This window comes from Aspergillus vadensis (genome assembly GCF_003184925.1).
Source record: "Aspergillus vadensis CBS 113365 unplaced genomic scaffold BO88scaffold_17, whole genome shotgun sequence".
Lineage (NCBI taxonomy): Eukaryota > Fungi > Ascomycota > Eurotiomycetes > Eurotiales > Aspergillaceae > Aspergillus > Aspergillus vadensis.
Window position 1 is genome coordinate 221,708 of NW_020292055.1, and position 17,277 is coordinate 238,984.

The 17,277-nt window shown below is 51.1% G+C and overlaps 7 protein-coding genes across 7 annotated transcripts; 5 read left to right on the top strand and 2 right to left on the bottom strand.

Moving 5' to 3' along the window:
- Positions 1–63: 63 nt before the first annotated feature.
- On the bottom strand, positions 64–830 carry BO88DRAFT_436645 (uncharacterized protein; the record flags this gene model as incomplete). The annotated part of the gene is made up of 2 exons (XM_025709577.1): positions 64–680; positions 743–830. The coding sequence occupies 2 exons, from the start codon at positions 828–830 to the stop codon at positions 64–66; spliced, it is 705 nt and encodes a 234-aa protein (XP_025561082.1).
- A 278-nt stretch (positions 831–1,108) lies between these two features.
- BO88DRAFT_436646 (acyl-CoA carboxylase subunit beta) lies at positions 1,109–3,139 on the bottom strand. Its single transcript, XM_025709578.1, has 3 exons — positions 2,436–3,139; positions 1,790–2,372; positions 1,109–1,734 (listed from the first exon to the last, which is right to left on the bottom strand). The coding sequence occupies exons 1-3, from the start codon at positions 3,069–3,071 to the stop codon at positions 1,256–1,258; spliced, it is 1,698 nt and encodes a 565-aa protein (XP_025561083.1). The 5' UTR covers positions 3,072–3,139; the 3' UTR covers positions 1,109–1,255.
- Positions 3,140–3,270: 131 nt separating this feature from the next.
- BO88DRAFT_391698 (putative pyruvate carboxylase) lies at positions 3,271–5,345 on the top strand (the record flags this gene model as incomplete). The annotated part of the gene is made up of 2 exons (XM_025705019.1): positions 3,271–3,388; positions 3,437–5,345. Exons 1-2 carry the CDS (start codon positions 3,342–3,344, stop codon positions 5,343–5,345), a joined length of 1,956 nt encoding a protein of 651 aa, XP_025561084.1. The 5' UTR covers positions 3,271–3,341.
- Positions 5,346–5,523: 178 nt separating this feature from the next.
- Positions 5,524–7,424, top strand: BO88DRAFT_79623 (putative inositol 5-phosphatase). The gene has a single exon (XM_025713145.1). The coding sequence runs from the start codon at positions 5,703–5,705 to the stop codon at positions 7,026–7,028; it is 1,326 nt and encodes a 441-aa protein (XP_025561085.1). The 5' UTR covers positions 5,524–5,702; the 3' UTR covers positions 7,029–7,424.
- Positions 7,425–11,700: 4,276 nt separating this feature from the next.
- BO88DRAFT_455307 (uncharacterized protein) lies at positions 11,701–11,982 on the top strand (the record flags this gene model as incomplete). The annotated part of the gene is made up of 2 exons (XM_025710860.1): positions 11,701–11,778; positions 11,860–11,982. 2 exons carry the CDS (start codon positions 11,701–11,703, stop codon positions 11,980–11,982), a joined length of 201 nt encoding a protein of 66 aa, XP_025561086.1.
- Positions 11,983–12,093: 111 nt separating this feature from the next.
- On the top strand, positions 12,094–13,071 carry BO88DRAFT_79646 (uncharacterized protein). The gene has a single exon (XM_025713146.1). It carries the CDS (start codon positions 12,205–12,207, stop codon positions 12,766–12,768), a length of 564 nt encoding a protein of 187 aa, XP_025561087.1. The 5' UTR covers positions 12,094–12,204; the 3' UTR covers positions 12,769–13,071.
- A 1,540-nt stretch (positions 13,072–14,611) lies between these two features.
- Positions 14,612–17,203, top strand: BO88DRAFT_465765 (uncharacterized protein; the record flags this gene model as incomplete). Its single annotated transcript, XM_025711430.1, has 1 exon — positions 14,612–17,203. One exon carries the CDS (start codon positions 14,612–14,614, stop codon positions 17,201–17,203), a length of 2,592 nt encoding a protein of 863 aa, XP_025561088.1.
- Between the last annotated feature and the right edge of the window lie 74 nt (positions 17,204–17,277).

Sequence of the window (17,277 nt, forward strand, 5' to 3'; positions counted from 1 at the left end):
AATCCGAATATTATTAACATTATTATAACACACCAATTGAACGTCCTCCCCCACCCATTAAAATCAACACATAACAAACCCCATGACCAACCCCAACACAACCCACCCCATAACCCCAGCTCTATACCCCCTCCTTCCCAAACTCCCACTAGTACTCTCATCACCCCCTCCACTCCCACTTCCACCCTCACTCCCATTCCCACTTCCACTCACCCAAGGCTGCCCCGGCAACGTCTCATTACTCTCCCTCAACACCTCCCACCCCACCCACTCATTCTCCAACACCGCACAATCCACCCTCTCCTCACTCTCCCCAATAGCATTCGTCACCGATATCGGCAACTCAAACACCGTATAGTAATCCGTCCCCTCCCACCGGAAATTCTGATGCACGGAGACATTATAATCTCCCCGGGGGGATTTATCCCCGCCACTACCCACAAAACAAGCCGGCCAGATCCAGTTCACGTGCTTGACGGTGGACGAGGGCTCGAGGTCCAGCACGGGCCCCACGTAGGTGTTGTTGGCAGAGGGAGTGGTGCCGTTCGATATGGTGAGGTTTTTGTGAGTGCTTGTGGACGTGAGGAAGAGGTTGAGGCTGTGGAATGCGGTGGAGGAGGAGGAACTGGAAGAGGTGAGTTGGCCGTCGCCGGAGGTGTCGATGGCGATTTGGAGGGTGTCTGTGTTTTTTCTTATGTTTAGTTGGGTGGTGGGTGGTTTGGGGGTGGATGGATGGACATACCTCCTCCGAGGGGAGTATAGGGCTGTGGAGCATCGATGATGGCTAGGCCCGGGGTGTAGATTTGGCCGTTGATGATAGTGAAGTTCATGATTTGTGTATTTGTTGTACGATGGTTAGTACAGTGATACTTTTGGGTTCAGAGATATTTTATAAAAGCTACATGGTGGTGAAGGGGGTAAATTCTTTATTATCTATTTACTGCTTAATTGATGGACCCTGAGATTGATTTAATTTCCGAACCTCCGGGCGACCCCTCAGGGACTTGATTGCTTTTGCTTGCTTGCTCCCCACTTGGCTGTCAGACACCATCGGATTTAACCGAAATGAACGCTTAGTGGGGATTTCCAGGGACGAGAGGGTAATCTCGTATATTGGATGTTTTAATTTGTTTGCTCTTGGTGGTCTCGGTTATATACTGCATCCCCTGTCCACAAGCTAACGAGGTACTACTAGCGGGAAATGATTGTATCTTCCACTTTGCAGCCTACAACACCAGAGGGCATAACTAACAGCCTACATAAAAACAGGCTGAATCTTCCCTGCTGCACGATCGGCCAGTCTCTCCGGTATCATAACCTCATATACATGTTGCGCCCATGCGCAACACACCCGACGAGTATCCTTCGGGTCGATGATTTCCTCGACGCCAAATGCATTTGCCGTCCGCACTGGGTTCATCAAGCGTCGGTACTCCTCCTCCAGCTCTTTATACCGGGCTTCCTTTTGGCCTAGTTTCTCCGCTTCGCGCAACTCGTGACGATGTGCGACCTCGATCCCACCTTCCAATGGCAAGGACCCCCATTGACCGGATGGCCAAGCCACTTGCATGACCGGATCGCGCGCTCCAAGCATAAGACCTCCAGCCACACCATAGGCTCGTCGCGTAATGACATTGAACAGGGGCATCGTCGTGGTGAAATATGTCTTGCCTAGTTCCACACCCCAGCGCATAGTCGCGGTTCGTTCAGCAACGGTGCCGATAGCATACCCCGCTATATAGGGTCAGCGAAGATACTCCTAAAGGGAAGAACATAGCGTATCACTTACGAACGTCAATGAACTGCAAAACAGGCAGATTCATCACATCACAGAGCTTCAGTAAGCGCGCGAGCTTCTGACTCCCTGCTGCATCCAGAGCTCCCCCATTCACCTCACAATTGAGCGATATCACGCCCACCGGCCTCCCTCCCAGGCGTGCCAGACCCCCGATAGCAGTGCGACCCCAGAGCGCACCAATCTCGAACCATGACCCCTTGTCCACGACGCTGGTGATAATAGTCCACGGGTTGTACATGCGCGTCTGCCGTCGGGGGATGATCCGGCGCAGTGCCTCATCCTCCCTATCTTCTGGATCATCAGCAGCAATAACCGGTGGTGCTTCCCGCCCAGAGTTGGGCAGGTAGCTCAACACGGTGCGCAGCTGCTCGTAGCACTCGGCTTCGTTGGCGGCTAGGTTGTCGATGGTCCCGTTAGTGCAATGTATCATCGGGCCACCTAGAGTCTGGAAGTCCAGCCCTTCCTCGAACGTGGCTCCCTTGACTACTTCCGGACCTGCGTTAAAGAGCGATCCCACATCCGCCGCCATGACGGAAAAATGACAGGACACTACTCGCGCAGCTCCCAATCCAATCTATACGCCATTGTCAGCTGAAATACCCTCACTTTAGCGACACAAATGAGGGGAGATACATACAGCCGGCCCAACCACAGCCCCCAAATTCGGAATCCCCTGATTCAACTGCTCGACGACATGCCTATACATCGACACATACGGCAAATAACTCCACCCAGCCGTCCGAATCGTAGTAACACTGCCTCCTCCCGAACTCCCATCCACCAATTTAACAACCGGCAACCTCAGCGCCAATGCCAGCTTCTCCAAATATATCGTTTTCCCATGCGAAGCACCATCCGCATGTCCACTCCGCAGAGTGAAATCATCCGCAGTTAGTAGGACTTTCCGACCCCGCAATTTCCCCATACCCTGGACATTGTTACTTGGGGTAAAGGCAACGGGCTTCTCACGCATAGGCCCAGTTTTCTCCCATGTTACAGTACCCGAGAGCGAGCCGATTTCTTGGAAGCTGTCGGGATCGAGAAGTTGTTCGAGGCGTTCACGAACCCATAGCTTCCCGGCTTGCTTTTGGCGAATGTATCCTCTGCGAGATGGGTCCGGGGTGGAGGCTAGTGTGCGGAGTGTGTTGATGTGGGAGAGCACGTCGGAGTAGTCGGGTGATAGTACCTGTGCGGAGAGTTGGCGGAGGCGTTTGGTGGCTTGGTTGCGCGAGGGGGCGTCCTCTTTGGGGGGTTTGTCGGTTTTGTCGGACATGATGTGGTTCGATTATTATGTTATATTCATGTCTTTTATTCAAGCTGTGGTTGTTGAGCTTATTTTCAATTGCGAATTCTCCCCCTTGCGTGTTACTGCAGCGGGTTTGTCCCTCATGAGGGGTAAGATCATATCTATGAGTGCAACGACCTCTTAATTCCGAGGTCCGAGGAATGCAACCAACCCCATTCCAGACATACAACAAGTCAATCCAATCTACCTATCTATGCATTCAAATCCATCAATCTTTCACTACAACATACCAGTACCATGATGACATCGTCTAAACCCTTCCGACGACTTCTCGTCGCCAACAGGTAAGCCATTGCCTAATCTCCACATTACACCGAACTGACAAGCAACAGAGGCGAAATCGCCGTCCGCATCATCCAAGCCGCTCGCGAGCTTTCCCCACCCATAGAAGTATACGCCATCTACACAGAAGATGACACCTCGCACTGCGACTGCGCTCACCCAGATAAAGCACTTCTCATCCCATCAGTGTCAACATACCTCGACATCCCGTACTTGGTGCATCTAGCCCAGGAGCATGCCATCGACGCCGTCCACCCCGGCTACGGCTTCCTCAGCGAAAGCGCCGACTTCGCAGCCCGTTTACAAGACGTTGGCATTACTGTCATAGGCCCGGGCAGCTCAGTACTAGCTCGCACAGGGGATAAGTTGCAAGCCAAGCGACTAGCCGTGGAATGCGACGTCCCTGTGTTGCCGGCGATGGCGCAGCCGACGGCAGATGTTGCGGAGGTGCGGGCATTCGCGAAGCAAGTGCAGTATCCTGTTATGGTGAAAGCAGTGGATGGGGGTGGGGGACGGGGGATTCGGCTTGTATATGGGGATGAGGGGTTGGAGGGTGCGGTGAGGGGCGCGGTGAATGAGTCGCCGTCTGGGACGGTGTTTGTGGAGAAGGCGGCCGTGAAGGGGTTTCGACATGTGGAGGTGCAGATTGTTGGGGATGGGAGGGAGGTGAGGCATCTGTGGGAGAGGGATTGCAGTGTGCAGAGAAGGTTTCAGAAGGTGGTTGAGATTGCGCCGTCGGTGATTGGGGATCGGGGGCTTGTGAAAAAAGTGGTGGATGCTGCGGTGAGGATGGGGAGGGCCATTAGGTATAGGTCTTTGGGGACGGTGGAGTTTTTGGTTAATGAGGGGAGTGGGGAGTTTTATTTCTTGGAGATTAACCCTAGGTTACAGGTTGAACATACGGTTACGGAGGAGGTTATGGGGGTGGATCTTGTGCTGGCTCAGTTGAAGCTGGCGATGAGGTGTACGCTGGCGGAGGTTGGGCTTGGGGATGGAGGGTTGGATACGCCTATGGCTTGTTCGATTCAGCTCCGGTTGTGTGCGGAAGATCCGAGCAATCAGTTTGCCCTGAGTGTTGGGAAGGTGACTGAATTGGTTGTTCCGAGTGGCCGTGGCGTGAGAGTTGATACTCATGTTCGTGCTGCTGGAGCCAGTCCTGTTGTGGTAGGGGCGCAGCTGGATAACTTACTTGCTAAGATTATTGTCACTGCATCTACCTGGGAGGCAGCAGTGCTCAAGGCCCGGCGAGTGCTTGCAGACACAACAGTGGCTGGTGTCCGGACCAACTTGGAATTGCTGAGAGGGGTTGTTGCTCAGGAAGATTTCCTTTCTGGAAGGATTGACACACAATGGCTGGAGTCCAGTCTGGATCAAGTGCTCCAGCAGGGAACAATTGTCTCCCGATCGGTCCGTACTCAGGCACCTGTACAGGGACAGCGTCCCTCTGTATTGCCTAGCGTGCCTTCTTCGAATCTTCTATTCCGGCGAGGGGATGCATGGTCAATCAGTCTCACACCAGTGGAAGCGTCTGACAAGTCACAGCAACATCATCTCCAACTAACACGCGTGCTGCGGAATGACTTTCCGACTTCGCTTGCAGCGGATATCGAGTACCAGACACCCAATTCTTCCAGTGCTTATCGGCTGGAACTGGCAGCCACTTCAACCACAGCATCTGCTCTATTTTCATCTGCTCATCGCCGCGGAGACATGAGCAACCCGCGACACATTGTCCTTCCTCTATCCGGAAAGTTGATTGAAGTGCTTGTGTCGACCGGGGATCGTGTAGCTGAGAACCAGGTGATAGCGTTTATCAAGCAGATGAAGATGGAGGTGGAGGTGCGCAGTCCTCGCGCAGGGCAAGCACAATGGGCGTATGAGATGGAAGATGAAGAGGAGGATGTGGCTGAAGGGATGTTGTTGGTGGAATTGACCGACGGGTTGCAAGGGAAGCTCTAGAACAGGTGTTACTGGCGCGGGTAAGCGTCAAATAACAGCTATGAGATGATGGAAAGATAATACAAAAATGAATCAGACTATACTAAAGCACCACACTGCGTTTTCATGTTGCTATTTTGTTGCGCAGTGTTTGGTGGTGGTGGTGATGATGAGGTGGTGATAGATCGATGGCAGCAATGATCTCATTCCCCGGCAACGGATCCACTGATCGTCACATGTCCACCGTGCCAGCTCTCCAAGATCTCTTTCAATCTCAACCTTCGCTTTCTCTCATTTCGCATTATACGCTCGGTCTTCGTTGTTGACTCTTGGACATCTCATGAAACAAGACTAACTCCACCGAAACCCTCCCACACAATGGATTCGCTCTTGCTCTACATCCTCACGTTCAATTGCGCTCGAAACCCTGTCGATATCGACCGCTTCTCCTGCCATTTCTTCGATGCCTTACCCCGCACCGATGGTTCCAGCTCGCCCGCAGCCCCGGAACTCATCGTGCTCTCCCTGCAGGAAATAGCTCCTATCGCCTATGCCTTTCTCGGAGGATCGTTTCTAACGCCATACTTCTCGGCTCTGACACAGGTGGTGGATCGCGCAGTTGCCCAGTACTGGGATGTCCATTACGTCAATCTGGTTACCGACAATTCCGGCATGACCGGTCTGATGGTCTTCGCTCGTTCGGATGTCGCTGACCAAGTCTCATCCATTGATACCGCCCGTGTAGGATTTGGCTTCCAAGACATGGGCAACAAGGGTGCCGTGGGGGCGCGGATTGCCTACAGAGGCGCAGCAGGAGCCGGGGATCCTTTGAACCTCACTTTCGCTGCTGCGCACCTCGCCCCCATGGAGTATGCTGTCGAGCGTAGGAACGCAGACTGGCGCAGCTTGGTCGAGAGATTGGTCTTCAGCTACTCACCTGCCGCAGGTGGGGAAATCCCCGACACAGCCAACGCGGAGGAAAATGCGCCCCTGCTGCGGCAATCCCAGGAAGGCCATCAGGGCATCTACACGCCTACAAGCTACCTCTTCCTAGCGGGTGATCTTAATTACCGTACCTCCAACGTATCGCCGCGACCAGACGACCATAGCCGATTCCCGCGAGCGGATGTAGACCCTTCCGACCCTCAGCACTACTCACATCTCTTGAAACAAGATCAGCTTTCCCGCGAGATGGAACAGTCTCGGTGTTTCCACGGACTCTCCGAAGCCCCGATCACATTCCCCCCAACGTACAAGTATACGTTGGCAGCACGCCAGGCAGCAAGTGATCCAACGGCAGATAATGCACGCCCAGATTGGAAGTGGACAAGGACCCGCTGGCCCAGTTGGTGCGACCGTGTGTTGTATCTGGATTCTCCACCGGGCACGAGCAAGCGAGGTCAGGTCAAACCTCTAAAATATGATGCTCTGCCGTTATTCCCAACCTCCGATCATCGCGCGGTCGCCTTGGCCGTTTCTATCCCGGCGCAGTCCGTGCTTCCAGAAGATACCACGCAAATGGGTGTCCCTTTCCCGATCGATCCAGAATGGGAGACTAAACGAGATGCAGCGCGACGAAAGGAACTTGCGGTGGGCTTTTTGGCGTACCTAGCCTTGACCTGGGAGGGAAACGGCCTGTTACTTGCATCGGCGGTAGGACTTCTGGGGGCGTGGCTCGTGCTCCAATCGTTCTTTAACGTTTGAAGATGCGTTGCAGACCTGCAGCTCTGCGGAGTTTTCCTGAAACTGTGGCCCATGTGGATCATCCCGATCTCCCGTAGCAGATGCAAAGTCAATACGAACGGGTGATTTTCCTAGATCTCATGGGCTATTTCGGATTTCACCATCAAACGATGATAACATTTTGACCGCCGGTGAATAATCGTTTCAAGGTCGTTCGGCGCAGCATAACTCACATCCTCGTCCATCTGAGACGGCGGCACTGCATTCACGGCGACATCGTATTGGATCCATACCTGCAGTGGGACCCAGCAAGCTATAACATTGGATTTGCCTCTGCACCGGGTCAGCTGACTGGGAGCCGAATCTAGAACGGTCGGGAACAATGCCAATGAAGACGGAAAGAGGAAGGACCGGCACGGATGAAGAGGCTCAAAGCAGATCGACAATCTAGACACCAAATTTCTTCCCAAGGAGTAAAGGATTCCTGGGCGGGGGTTGGTGATTAGTTGCAAGGTGTACAAGCCACACTGTGTGCTTCCGCTGCTCTGGGCTTCCGTTCTAGGATTCCCAAATTCCAGCCGGCGACACAACCTAGTAGTGCCCGGAGACGATGGAGCCGTTACAGAAGAAAGTTTGGCCCCGGTTAGATCGGGACACTGACCGTCTGACGGGCTTGGTCGTATCTAGCCTTGCGACCCAGTCAGTGGGTATGGATTCCTTCCAGATGGGCATCCAGACTCGTCTACTAGTTAGTCGATGGCTTGCCGTTTGCCGTCCAAGCAAAGTGGGAGTAATTGCACGGTTGGTCGATCCTCAAGGGCCAAGCTGAAGACCTGCTTCGGTTATATAGGATAGATTGATTGCTGAATAGATAGATAAAATATCTAATACATAATATTTAATTAGAAGGGCGGGTTTTGTTGCAGAGCGGGCCAGTCCCGAGGTAATTAAGAAACAAGGGCAGAAAGGCAAAATAGCTAATGAGAGGGACGGACGGGCTGCCCGCTCCATGGAAGCGAAGCAAGTGAGACCACCAAAAACGACGCTAAAGAAAGGGTTTTTCATCGTGCAGCTGAACTACTCGTGTCTAGTAGTCAATGGTGGTAAGAGATGGATGCATTTCTGAGTTGTTGGAGGAAGAGAGGGTCCGCTCTTTTTGCTCACTGGTGAAACCAATTAGTAACCGACGCACACCGTCGTCCGACCGGATTCGGTTACAGCGGCTTGGTAGTGGTCGTCAGTCTGGTGATGATGAAAGATGGTGACGATGCTGGTTTTTCTTTAATATACGCTTGATATTAATCTACGCTGCAAGGTTTAATCTATGGAAAGGGTGGTAATTTGCTGCTCATTAATGGGGATTAATGGACGGTAATTTGCTGCTGGAGATGTCCACACTGAGTTATCATACGGTGCGTATAAGTGGTCTGGGTCTGTAATAACTGATAATTAAGTAATTGATTCATATCTATAATATAGAAATCAAACAAATTATCACAGGCTTCGCCAAGACTCTGCTTCGGCCCTCTCCAACTATCTTGTGATTGTGTGAGAGATCGGATTGGTCTTACTTGCCGGATGGTGGCAGGAAGAACACATGCAAGTGCACACCGGGTCATGGAATTATTGATTAGTAGTCAGTAGTAGCCTGTATATTATTGCGGTCAACGGAGTTGAGGGTAGTCCGTCAAGACCGGCTAGTCCTACCGAGTACACAAAAATGAGGCAGTGGTAGAGCATCAATGAGTCGTCCCCAATAAATCCGCTTCAGAAGCGGGATTAGGCAGAATGGAAAGAGAGTAATAACACCCAACTTGGAACTATAGAATGCAATTCAGAACAACTTTCTAGTACCTACTAAATATCACAGTGTAGTAAAGTAGAGATAACCAATGCGACCATCCGTGTAGCCTACAGGCACATGATCCTTTGGAGGTCAAGTGACCACCATAGATCAAGTTTCCCGATGCTTCCATTTCCCCTCCTCATACTACTATCCCCCCCTCCTCTTACTTTCCGCATCTTGATCGATGGATGCTGTGCTCAGCCATACATCACCAGCCTTCGGCCGTACCGCACAATGACGGTCCAGGTCTGGACCCTCCGGCCCGGGATGTCTGCTGGATCGGCCCTGGAACAGAACTCTCTGGCGCTCGTTGTGATTACCTACTACTGTCAGGTTCGCTGAAACCGATGGCTGGGCACGGCATTTCTGTGCAGGCGGACCAATTGCGGAAGCCTGGAAGAACCCAGGCTCACCTGACAGGATTTATTTCCCTTGGGTCTGTCGGCTTCAACCTGTCCACTACTGGATTAAGCAGCACATGCTGGACGGATCCTGACCCCGATGGCCATGAACAAGGCTGAATTGCGGATCGTATTCCTTTTGCACTGGACTGAACTGAACTGAATTGGCTGGCTGCTTCTGAGACACAATCATACCCTGCCCCTCCTCTCTCAGGCTCAGCTAGGCTGTGGGAAAGCTAGGCTTTACGGATTTACCGTCCACGGCTTTGCGGCAGGCATCAATCAGGCCTCCCCCCACTTTTGCCAACCCAGCGGTGCGGAACCTAGTGACTCCCACTTGACTCTTACCGAGACTACTCCCTTTTAAACTAAAGAAAGAAAAAGAAAAGAAAAAGAAAAATTAAAAGGCCCGAATAAGAGAGGCGAACAGGCAGAATGTATTGGAAAAGCAATAATGATCACCACAAAACAAGGCAATTGAGGGGTGATCAACAGAGGTAACACAACGGAAGACAAGGATGCGCAACCAGGGAAGACGCGGAGGACCGTTCGGTGTCATCCAGACTCTACTCAGGTTGTCTTCTGACTCACCCGATTGAAGTAACAATGAATGCCATGGATCAAGGCAATGCCAGGGTGAGGACAAAGACCAGACAGTAAAACCGCCCTTTCATTGGTCACTTCACCCGTGTCTTCCGACAGCTGACTGCGCACTAAAGAGGGCAAAAGGGGTGAGACTGTGAGAAGAGGGGGCCAACTCCGAAAGGGGCAAAGGGGGAGAGAAGGGAAACTGTGAGAGAAAAGGAGAAGAAGCTCAGTCGACGTTCCAGAAACTGTGGAAACTTTCTTGGTGCGACGGTTCGGGCCCAAGATCCAGACTCTGCTGCTACGGCTCTATTACCCTCATCTATTCGAAACTCCATGGGCTGCTACGATGCCGGCTGTTGGTACCAGTGGGTCCCCCATTTATTATCTGCTTCTCTATCTTAAGCGACCAGGTCGACAACACCAGCTGCATTGCGATGCATGGTTGAGTCGTGAAAATCACTTTTTTGACAGGGCCCACGCCGCCCTGCAATCAAGTCATCCATCCTCCACTCACCCAGGGGCCAAAACTGCGAGTCATATGGGCGATCAGGTTGTTACATGGGGGCAGACTGTATGGTAGGTTCGGGAACAACAAGAAAAAAAAAAGAAAAAAGAAAAAAAAAAAATTTTCCCTTTCCCCTTCGCTCTTTTGCCCCCTCCCTTTTTCCCCATTCCGGATCACCTTCGAACAGCCAGGCGGGAAACACAAGAGTCCACTGTTGGGCATTCGAAGAACCAATGGCCCGTTGGGAGTCCATCAACATCACAGGGAGCAAAATAATTTATGCCAAGGCCAGCAGTCGGTGATGCCCAGGATAGCAAGCGAAGGCGGCCCTTGTGGTACACTCAAATTACGAATGCTGAGATAGATGATGGTGAGTCCCGGCGTTTATGATTTGTTTACTAGTATCCTAGTATCCATCATCGCCACCATTGTCACCAGCACCACAAGGTAGTAATCATTGACCATACACAGTCGGGTATCTGGACAAAGTCTGGTTCCAATTCGAGGGCTGCATCAGAACAATATACACACGGGCTCCATCTTGCCCCGTCCCGTGGCCCGTTGGATGCCATGGTACCCCAAAATTAATATTTGTTTTTGCCTATTACGACCATTTGCATAGCTTGCTTTATATTATTTGACATTTTTTTTTCTCTTTCCGAATTTATTGTCACTAATACTCGCCCGTTCTTCGACGACCCTTTACCCCGATCTTCCTGGAAGCCGTTTCGCATAGATCTCCATTACTGATATAAATCTGAGATCCCTCAAATTTACCTCCTTTTCCTCTTAGGTCTCCTCGACGTTCCATCCCATTTTCCCTCCGTGTGATAATTGACCGTTGATCGATCGATTTATCTGCCCTGCACTCCTTTTGTCACTCATTCCTTTTTGCTAGTCAACTGCTGCACGCTCTTGCACTTTTGTGTCTCTCTTCGCCCCATCCACCACCCACTTTAGTGGCGCAGCCTAACCTCAGCGCTAGAACCTCAACGGACCCCGGCCGGTGCGCCTAAATACGCTTCCTTTTTTTCGCTCCCCTTGCTGGTGCCGCTGCAAGACAACGGCCTTGCGATCTTGACGTAATTGCCCCGTGGCTTGCGATTGGGGCTATTTTGAATTTTTTTTAACCCTCCCCTCTGTCTCTCCTTCATTACTATTCATTGTCTCCGGTGCTTTTGACACTTCTTTTTTTATTGTACTTTTTCCCCTTCCTGCTCCGCTCCGAGACAGCAAGCCTCAGCCCTAGAAAAGCTCCCTTGACGGGATTTATCTTCTTCACTCGAACCACGACTACCAAAAAAAAAACATCTGCGCATTTCTCAACTTTCCCCCACAAAAAAAAAAATCGCCATGTTCTCTTGTGCCAATTATCCTCGCGGTTGCCGCGGTCGCGTCAACTACCAGGGAGGCAAATGCTCTGACTGTGTGGTAAGTCGTCAGCCCTAAAGCGGACCTCCGCATCTCACTTGCAATCTACGTGAACCCCAACGCTAACATGGCGATTTACAGCAATTGAAGCTGCGTCGGCCTCTTTCAGCATCTCCCTTTGCCCAGCCCCGAGACTACCGGAGAGCCCTTCCATCGGAGATCCTCAACGACTCGCCATTCAAGGAGATCGAGCGCTCCCTATGACGACACGGCTACGATCCCATGGCGCTTTAAAATAGGACGGGCGCAGAGATCCCAAAGGATCACTGTGCATATTTCTAGGGGTCCTGCCGGCTGGGACCAAGCCCAGGGAATTTTTTGAGCCTATCTCGCCAACTCTTCGCTTCGCTTCTCGCTTACCATATGCGGCTTGATGCTCTCTGACTTGATGCATTGCTGGGAGTTTGATCGATCATCTATTATACCATGGAAGGGCGGCTTTATCGATTTTATTTATCCTGGCGGTCTGGCACTGTTCCACTCTCGTCCCCCATTCTTCCCCGTCTTTTTTCGCCAGGCAAAATTGCAGAGCGCGGGAAGGGCGGAGGGCGGTCGAGTAGGCTGGTGTACATGTGGGTTTGCTTCTTATTTAATCTCAGGAACGGCATTTTGGTTATCTATATTTTATTAATGGGCTACTGGGTGGATTGCCGGATGGTTATGATCTGGGCCCGGAAGGGGCCATGGCGAGAGAGAGAAAAAGAGAAAGCTGCTTGGGCTCGACAGTCCAGGACTGCCGACAGCAGGAACGCGCACACACCGCTGGGAATCAATCAACAGTGGACGCAGGGGGTGCAGGCTGGATCTCTCTCTTTCTCTTTCTCTCGCCCGGCCATTCTTCTATTCTTTTTTTCCCTCTTCCTTTCTCCCCCCCTTCCTCGCTTTCTATACCGTCTTTGTCTGGTTCCAACACCTCCGTGTACCATTTTCTTTGTCATGTCATGTGTGCTCTGTAATATCGTTGGTCGATTTCCATACCCATTCGGCTAATTGTACGATTTATTATCCTCTTTTTTCAAAACAAAAAATCGAATAATGCATTTGCCCTAGGTATCTATTTCCTTTTGCTTTTCAACTTATTCAGTTCTATTTTCTTTAGTGCTGGAAGGCAGAAGAACGAAAAGCAACGAGCATGAAAGAAGCTAGACCTAAGTATTAGGGTGATGGATGATGATCGGCTGACAGTCCCGAACCGTCCGTCCACTTTACTCCTCCCTCGCAACTCCGGACTCCGGAATTGTATCTAATGCCTGCAGACCGTTGTCGATCCTTGGTTCTTGCTTTTTTGTCCCTTCCTTCTCCGTCCCATCTTCTTCGGTGTGACATCTGGGGAGAAGGAGAATGAGAATGGGAACAAAAACTTTGGGGCCAGACCCCTGCAGAGCGCGGATCCCGGATGTTCATCGCTTCAACCGGCTTACATGTACATGCCAGGCTGTCATACTTTCATTTTCTTCTACTCATCTTTAGATACTAATTACCAAGTAATTAGTTGCCTAGTTACTTACTTTGCCATCATGGTGCCGCTCATCACAACTTGTTGACCCTGGCGACCCGTGTGTATGTGTGTATTGTGTGCACGGTCACGGTGATTGACTATCTGACGTATGCTGGCCCCAGTCTTCCCGAGATGAAGCATAACGCGTCCCCCCTCCCCTTGCCCACTGGGTTGATCTGGATAAGTGGAGTGGGTTGGAACTTGGATGAGGGTGTGGCGTCGTCATCGTCATCATCATCCCAGCGCGGGAAGATTATTGGCGTCCGCTCGGCTATGATAGGCATCCGTGCTGGGATTTGTTGGCTGATAACTGTAGTGGTGGTGGTGATGTGGCTCGGCTTTGGGTTCCGATCTTATTACTACTTTTCTAGTGGATTAAATTGTATACTTATGTACTAGTTAGTGGTGTCTTGCTGTTTGGGTTGATATAAATATGTGAATGTGTCACTAGGCTGTTGCGTTTATAATGTGTACTCCTACTAGATATATATTTTCACATATACTTACTAGTAACTTAGGAATATTAAGAGGGTTGCTCACCTAATACTTCATGAAATTATCTGCTTCTCTCGAATAAGACCACACATCAATTCTACTAATTTAGTCATACTGTTGGATCGATCGGGTCCCACCAATGACAATTAATTAGTAGTAACCTGCCTACTAGTACATACTGAGTATGCACTGGATAATAATGAACAATTGGTCCATGCATTCATCTAGTACTAGTATTACCTGCTTACACTCACTGAAGAACCCAACTCTTCTTTTCTTCTTACTATGTACAGACAGAAAATGAAGATATAACTGACGGGACATGGTATATATCGTCGATAAGGCCATTGTGCTGGCACAGAACTGTTTGCAAGCTGGAGTTATACTAGATGCATAGCCTCCGGGCTGTGCACTAAATGCTACTTTGAGAGTGCTGGGTTATCGGAAGGTTAGGCATGGCTTTTTCTGATACTTCACCTACTGGTTTCATTGTCCATACTATAGGTGTCAAACATGTCATTACCCTATCATACTATGAAAAAGGGCTATATGGGGAGGCTTGCAGACCATCAGTTTCTAATCCTCCGATAACAGCTATTACGGTTCAATGGCAAGCCATTTGTGTCATGCAGTGATTGTGATAGCAGTGGTAGGGACAGTGCAAGTGCAACCATCATGTCCATATTCGGCAGGAACTCGTGCCTTCCCTCTGCTCTACCGACATAGACATCCACCTTCTCTGATAACTGCCCCAGATGAGAGTATTACCTTTACATCTCTACCGTCCACCTCTTATACTTCCTCACCGAATACATCCTCCATTGGTCGTCTATATACACCATGGAACCCCTGCGAAGATCGCAATCGTCTCGGTCCATGAGAAGAAGCCATCACAGTTCCCAATCCACTGAACCTTTCGACCCAGAGCTCGCTAGATTCCAGGCTACTACAGCTGCATCTCGAGCGATGCTGCGTTCCAAGTGCTCGTATGATGTTCTCGGTGGCCCAAGTCAAATGGCTGTACCACAGAGGCAACATCGCCCTGCAGGTGTTGCACTCAATTCTACCAATGCTTCCGCTGAGAATGAAAATCATCGTCAATCTGTTCTCGACAAGGCGGGCGATCTATCCCCTCCAGCTGGTCTACCGTCTATCAAGGAGTTTGGAGGGTTCGATGCCGGGATCGCTACTTTGCCTTCTTCATATCGGCGGCTCCGCAAGACCCGATCGATGTTCACGAATTGGCAGCGCTCCTCCCATGTATCTCGTGGACTGGCCTCACCTGGATGTCCGAGCATTAATTCCCCGCCAAAGAGAGAGCCTCAGGATATTTCACGCGCTCCTGGCACGCTGAGGCGCTCCATGTCATTCTTCCGAGGGGACACTCGAGATTCTGATGCTCTCCGATGTGCTAAGGGTCAAGAGGCAGCGATTGAATTGGCACGCAATCACTACCAGCAGCCAGAAAATTATCAGCCTGAACCACGTAAATCATCACTAGTCGTTCCCAAGTCAAGGCGAGAGCACAAACCCTTCAAGAAAACACTCCGTTCAGGGGTATCAGACGCAGAGCCAGCAAGCGTGTCGCCGGCAACGCAGCGGTCCACTAACGTCATATCCTACGGCAAAGCTAGATCACTGTCGTCGTCCCTCAAGAAAGGAATCAAGAAGGTGTTTGGATTCTCCAGACCATCCTCGGCCCGTGTGTCTCTAGGGAAATCTCCCTCAAATGACCAACAACGGACACAGGGGTCGCACTCGTCAATATCCGAAAAGCAATCCGATCTCTTGAAGTCTGGCATCGAGGACAGCGTCCTTATCCACTCACCAGGTACCGAGGGAACTGTGATATATACAGGAGTCAAGAAGTCTGGAAGCTCTGAGAGCCTTGCCACAAGTCGCTCTCGCGTAACAAGCTGGGCGGACTCGACGATAGCAAACACTGTAGTAACACATAGAGCAGACGACCATAGCTCTTTGTATGTTATAGACGAACAAGACAGCTCCGTCCTCAAGCCGGGCTCATCCGAAGATGCTTCACTGGCCACTCGTCGTACTCCAAAGCCTAACTGTACGATAGACAGTCAGCGCTTGTATTCAGCGCTGATGAGGCGCATCGATGGGAACAAGACGGAGAATGCAAGCGAGGAAATCGTCCTTGGCCACGTCAAGGAACATCGCGCAATTCCGACACCTGTGTCCTCAATGTACACTCGCCGTAGTAAGAAGACAATTCGTTTGATCGCCAGCGATGAGTCACTTCAGAGCCCCGGTTCCTATACGACAGCTGATGCGGGCACAGTTACGCCCTGCGAAACAGTCCTATGTCAGGCTCAGCGCACCCACGGCCAAAAGCACCTGCAGGGAAATTATACTGATTCTTTTAACCTGGCATCGTCCAAACACACCATCAAGGAGGCTTCTAGAGACGGGACTGGAAACGTGGCTATGGGAAGGTCTCAGAGCCCGGAGGAAAGCGAGGATTCTCCAAGTAATTATTCTCGCTCAACAGGTGGAAACTCGCCCAGCACATTAGACCCGAAACAGGGTGAGTGTGACCCTGAATTGGCGAATGAACCGGGTGTGGCCACCATATACGCAAGTCAGCGGGCGATCTATAGCTCGCCAAAGCGTGATACTGGCCAGGGTCCCGATGCGATGCAACGACCGAGTGGGGATTGGCAGCAATGGATGCACACGCAAATGGAGCGAATTGAATGCCTTACACCCACCAGGCGTCCTTATCGAGAAGATGCCCAAATCCAAGACGAAACAGCGGATTTCGCTTACCGAACCCCATCTCGAGACAGACGAGGCTTTTGGAGTTCATCACCAGACGAAGACCTGTGGACGACCTGCAAAGTGACAGCCAGAAACAACTTCTCGCGTCCGTTCAGTCGGTCATCGAGTATACGTACCACAATTATTGCCCCGAAGGAGCAACCAGATACTCTGGCTCCACCTCCGCTGCCGGCGGACTTGACCCCTAAGGTATCAAGCAGCTCCAGCGGGCATAGCTTGTTCATTAATCAGGTCGAGACACGGCCTGATGGTATGGCCTTGTCACCAGTACCTGCGCTATTGAATTATCGATATCGAGCCCCAGAGTCCCCGACTCCAAGAAGAGATGCAACGGACAAAGCCCGGTGGAGAACAGGGGGTAGAGGATATGGGAGACAGCCTTCCAGATTGGATTCGAAGGCCTCCCAATTCAAGACTTCACGTGCACCTTTTGAGAATAGAAGATGGACAGACGAGAATGTCCGTGTCGAGAGTGGGTATCACGAGGTCACTAGCCAGGACAGTCAATTGCAGAACATGTACTCGCCCATTTCGAGTAAACGCATGGTGGATATGTTTCTGGAAAGTCGCCGACGACGAATGGGCACCGATATACCAGACGGAGCACCATCCGAGGGTGCGTTCATTTAGTCGGCGAGCAGGAAGTCTACATTAGCGAGTGTTCTACTAGGAATGGGTTATCTGTATCTTTTCGGTTATCCTTT

Excerpts from the sequence above, each read along its gene's own strand:
- BO88DRAFT_436646 (XM_025709578.1), bottom strand. The coding sequence starts at position 3,071 with ATGTCCGACAAAACCGACAAACCCCCCAAAGAGGACGCCCCCTCGCGC. Across the intron at positions 2,373-2,435 it reads GGGCTGTGGTTGGGCCGGCT|ATTGGATTGGGAGCTGCGCG; the intron begins GTATGTATCTCC and ends AATGGCGTATAG. Across the intron at positions 1,735-1,789 it reads TTTGCAGTTCATTGACGTTC|CGGGGTATGCTATCGGCACC; the intron begins GTAAGTGATACG and ends GACCCTATATAG.
- BO88DRAFT_79623 (XM_025713145.1), top strand. The coding sequence starts at position 5,703 with ATGGATTCGCTCTTGCTCTACATCCTCACGTTCAATTGCGCTCGAAAC.
- BO88DRAFT_79646 (XM_025713146.1), top strand. The coding sequence starts at position 12,205 with ATGGAAGGGCGGCTTTATCGATTTTATTTATCCTGGCGGTCTGGCACT.